The sequence below is a fragment of the Gossypium hirsutum genome, chromosome A13 (genome assembly GCF_007990345.1).
Source record: "Gossypium hirsutum isolate 1008001.06 chromosome A13, Gossypium_hirsutum_v2.1, whole genome shotgun sequence".
NCBI classification, from domain to species: domain Eukaryota; kingdom Viridiplantae; phylum Streptophyta; class Magnoliopsida; order Malvales; family Malvaceae; genus Gossypium; species Gossypium hirsutum.
The window spans coordinates 92,441,692-92,446,536 of record NC_053436.1 but is presented as its reverse complement, the minus strand read 5'-3'; the positions used below and the strand labels follow the sequence as shown (position 1 = coordinate 92,446,536).

The 4,845-nt window shown below is 34.4% G+C and overlaps 2 protein-coding genes across 2 annotated transcripts; both read left to right on the top strand.

Annotated features, from left to right (window-relative positions):
- The first annotated feature begins 213 nt into the window (after positions 1-213).
- LOC107911400 (mavicyanin) lies at positions 214-993 on the top strand. Its single transcript, XM_016839233.2, has 2 exons — positions 214-458; positions 523-993. The coding sequence occupies exons 1-2, from the start codon at positions 260-262 to the stop codon at positions 906-908; spliced, it is 585 nt and encodes a 194-aa protein (XP_016694722.1). The 5' UTR covers positions 214-259; the 3' UTR covers positions 909-993.
- A 956-nt stretch (positions 994-1,949) lies between these two features.
- On the top strand, positions 1,950-4,236 carry LOC107913335 (uncharacterized). Its single transcript, XM_016841890.2, has 4 exons — positions 1,950-2,223; positions 2,776-2,843; positions 3,041-3,275; positions 3,400-4,236. Exons 1-4 carry the CDS (start codon positions 2,124-2,126, stop codon positions 3,867-3,869), a joined length of 873 nt encoding a protein of 290 aa, XP_016697379.1. The 5' UTR covers positions 1,950-2,123; the 3' UTR covers positions 3,870-4,236.
- The last annotated feature ends 609 nt before the right edge of the window (positions 4,237-4,845 follow it).

Here is a 4,845-nt window from a genome sequence, read left to right as displayed (position 1 = left end):
AATCGATCATACACTGAAGTTGGATCCAGGAGATAACAAAGGACCAAGTCAAAAAGTTCAAAACAACGTGGGACTATCACTATCAGTATCTGGTCATTAACTATCGAACCCCACTAATCAAACTCCACGCAAACTAACATAACTGCCATCTCCCACTTTCGCTTCCCTTATAAACTTGAAACAAGTCTTTGATTTCTCAACCTTTATCTATCTACTCCCTCAAATTCTACAACATTTCAAGCTTCTTGATAAAAAGAATATGTCTTCTTTTTCACTTCAAAAACTCTTCAAATTCGCATTGTTTTCTGTGGTTTTCATCTCCATGGCCACCCTCGCAATTGCTTCTTTTCAGTTCAGAGTTGGTGGGGAGGGAGGATGGACTAAACCAACTGGAAATGAATCTGAAACTTACAACGAATGGGCGTCCAGGAACCGGTTTCACGTTGGAGATTCTCTTTGTAAGTTTACATACATACATATATAGATATATAATTTTGCTTATGTTTGCTTGTGTGTTATTAGATTTCAAGTACAGCAATGACTCAGTGTTGGTGGTGAACCATACAAGCTACACTAACTGCAGTGTTTCGAACCCAATCCTTAAGTTCAAAGATGGGGATACTGTTTTCGAGTTCGATAGGTACGGGTTTTTCTACTTCATCAGCGGGGAGCGAGGTCACTGTAAAGCTGGTCAGAAACTGATCATTCGAGTAATGGTGCACCCTGCGATGAGCTCTCCTCCGCCGGCGCAGTCGCCCATGGAAGATGGCGGATCCAACGACGATGGGGATGGTTGGGATTCGATTTGGGGACCTCCACCGCACAATTCCACCATCAAGCAGGCGGTTGCATCTTATTTCATGACGGCTCTTGGGGGAATGCTGGTTATCATGTATTTGCTCATGTAGTTATTAATATTATAGGAACTGTTTCTATATATATATATATTGTTGGTTTCATTTGATATTCTTAAAAAAACAAACTATTTGTGCTTTTCTGATGTTTTTAGACTGTTTATGTCGTATTTGCAAATAGTTTACTTCTTTTGCTTTCATTAGTACCCATTCTGGTAAGTTTATATACGTTGAGCAAGCTTTGCGTAGAATATAAATTTTATTTCGAAAAGAAATTCTCTATGCAATAATGTACAGAGAGGAGTGGTTAAAAATTGCCATGAAATTCCAGTTACACTGAGCTTTGAGTTATAATGTGAATAGGGAATTGGGATTAAAAAGACGTGAAATTATTAAATATCCGTGATGCATGTAGATTAGGGTGTAATTCAAGTCCTAAAATGTTTTGATTTTAAGGAATTCAAGTCATAAAATTTGGATTCAACTTCAGATATCTACTTAATTGGCTGCTAACAACCAAAAAAAAAAAGAAAAAAAAGAAAAGAAAACTAAAATTATTAGACTTAATGGTAAACATATTAAACGAATATATAAATTTGAATCTTGGAAATAAATTATGAATTTTGAAAGTATTAATACATTGAACATAGAAAATCTTAATTTCACACTAAAAAATATATTTGGACTCGATTTTAATAACAAGTAAACTTGATTTTCATATTTAAATTTAAATTTGACTCCTTTAAAAATAACCTCCTTTAAATTTGAATATCTTGTTTTAGCTTGAGATGAACTCTAATACAAAACTTTCGATACTAATTAAAAAATTATTAATTAATCTTGCGAGCTACTTATTTTTTAAAGTATTATAATATTGGAATTCAATTAGCTGGAGATTCATTTGACAATGATAAAACCCAGACCAAAGTTTTTGGAGCCAACCCCAGTAGCCTCAATCAACAACTTGTCCAAAGCTCCATAGTACGGAGCAGGCTAGGCTGGAAGCTTCCTGGTTTCAGCCCCACTGGGCTAATTAACTCCCTCTACTGGCCTCTAATATTAACCCATTTAAAATCTTGAGTAAACCATAAAACTGTCACTTAAAATGTGTTCAATCTTTCCAAAAATTCCATAAAAAAAGGAAAAAGGAAGAAGAAAAGGTGTTTTTAATCTAAGATACAGTAACTCAACACAAAGCAACTTGCCCTTATTTGTTTTGTTGTTGATGAAGTCCTAGGTTGTCTGTCACTGCCCAGCTTCGACCCTGGAATGGCATCTGACGATGAGGTAGCAGTTTTCACGCACACCAACTTAGGCACTCACTTGGCCATCGCTGTCTCTCCCAATACCACTGTCGGAGATTTTCACAGTAAGCTTACAGAACAAAAAAACCTGAAAACCCCATCATCTTTCTTGATTCCCATTGAATATTAGTGTCTTTTTTTTTCTTGGTTTTCTTTACAGTTTCCCAGTTGCAAAGTTGCTGCTTTATGGAATACAGATATCAGTTGCCAAAAAAAAAAAAGGCATTTTTATTATTATATGAAGTGGGAATTTCTGATCATAGTCATTTAAAACAAAATTGATACCCGGAAAATCCTCCCTTTCATGACTCCATATGAAAATTTTCACTTTCCCATTTCCCCCTCCAAATAGTTTATCAGAATTGTGAGATAATTGCATTTTTTTTTTGCATTCGTGTTGTTTGATTGCTGCTTATGGATCATTGGTAGATTAGAAATTGTATAACTTAAAAACTTGATCAACACATTAACACTATTACTATCAATGCAATGATTTGTTATTATGATAGCTTCTTCAAAGTGTTAAAAATATGGTGAGACATTCTGATAATTTAACTTTAGATGAAATGCTTTGTTATTATAGCTCTATTAATATGTGCCAAAATCTTAACGTGTAGGGGAACTTGAGAGAACACACCATGCTTGTTTTCCTGAATTGGGAAAGATTGAAGTTCATGCATTAATGGTAAAGTTCATATTCAATCCTTTCTTTCTTAATTTTATGTCTATCGACGGGTTGTTTTCTCAAACACAAGTACTTGTCTAATGCACCGGAGTCAGACACCAGTACTTCAAGAATAATGAAGAATCAGAGCAGCATAGTTTTCCTCTGCTATTTTACTTATAACTTGTTTGTATGTTCTGCCTTTTGTCTCTAAGTAGGTAAGGCGAAAATCATGTTTTTATCATCTGCCTTCTTCTATGCCTATAAAGTATGCTTTCCAGCATCAAGTTGGAACATGGTTCCTCAATATTGAAGCAAGGACTTTAAAAGATTCAGGCAGTCCATGCTTATCAAACTTTGCAGCTATTGAAGTTGGAGATCATAAATGCGATGGCAACCGTCTAACCGGTTCTCTTGTTCGAGATACCAGAGAAGGGACCACAATATGTAGAGGTAAGAAAAAAGAGTAACATTTCAGTGTATCTGGATGATGAAAATGAGGCAAGTGGCAGAATCTCAAGTTTTAATCCCTTAATCTTCACTTCTGAGTTCTGACTATGTGAGGCTGAATCTGCAGATGCGGCAGAGTGGAATTCGGGTTCGTCATCGAGAGCTATAACTGCTGACGGTGTAATCAATGGATGCCTATTGAACTGCAGTGGAGTGAGCCAACATCCAAGTTCTCCAGGCAGTGGTAGAGCCATGCAGGGTCTACCAGAAGAGCAACTGAGAACCAAAGCGGACAATGGTTACTGCTCGAGTGCCTTGGCGCCGTTTACAGTGCGAACACCCCCAAAGCAATCATTGTTTTTGACACCAGTGGACCGAACCACCAGAATTCGAAGAGATAGGTTTGGAAGTAGTGGAGTAGGGAAGCGAATTATCCTAGCATCGAATAACATTAGAATTTCTGATAAAAGAAGACCTATAACTCCTCTTAGCAATATCAGAGATGGCAAACTGTTATGCTGCAAGAATTTATGTCGGGCAAAATTTTTAGTGTTTGAGATGAGTGACAGTGATGAAGAGGATGTCGATGCATTGTAATTCAAATGTGTCTTCGAATCTCAGCATTGCTTCACATGCAGGGGGGTCCATTGCAGGGTATCTCTGGTCCACAAAGGTTTCAGATTCACAAGGTATATGAGGATGTTAACAAGGCAAAACAAATGATACTAATCTTAAAAGTGTGTTTGAAATGGAGGGGACGGTGGTTGCCAGTGGCGGTATTTGATTAGAATGGGAAGCTTCTCAACAAGAAATCTATTTGGGGTTGGATAGCAGAAAAGGATTGTATTGTTTATAGTAATCTTGCTATTGTTTCTTGACAAAAGCTCACAGGGCTATTTGTCTTTCTGGATTACCTCATGTCCTTAACTTTTGCTTATAAGCTAGTGATTGTTTTCGTATTAAATTATCCCTCCTTTTCTATTTTCTCATACTATAATTTGAATGTAACGTGATTGTCAAGATAATTACTTTAGAATGGCTGATATGCATGGAGAATATTGATTAAAATATTAAGAAAGTTACATTATCATTTTTTAGTTATTATGATTTACGAATTTATTATTATTAAATAAAATAAAATGTTTATGTATTTAATTTTTATATTAAATTTTAATCTTAATAAAATATTTAGATTAAATATTTAAAATTAAAATTTAATTGATAATCTTTTTACATTTTTTTTAAACTCCAGTGTAACATAATTTACTTTGAATATTGAAAAAAAAACACAATTTACTTAAATATAATACATAACTGTTTTAAAATTTGAAAACATTTTTCTTATCTGTTTTATTTCTAAATGTGCTTTGAAATTAGTCACACTTGTCTTATTCTATTCTACTTTTAAATTGTCTTATTCTATTTTACTTTTAAATGGGTTGCTAATCATTTGCTCATTCTCGAAAATTATTCTAGTAAAATTATGTGTGATATACAATAAATCATAATTCAAAGGTAAATCAAGCAAAAAAGTTTTTGATCAAATCAATTTTAAAACTAAATCTAGACATTA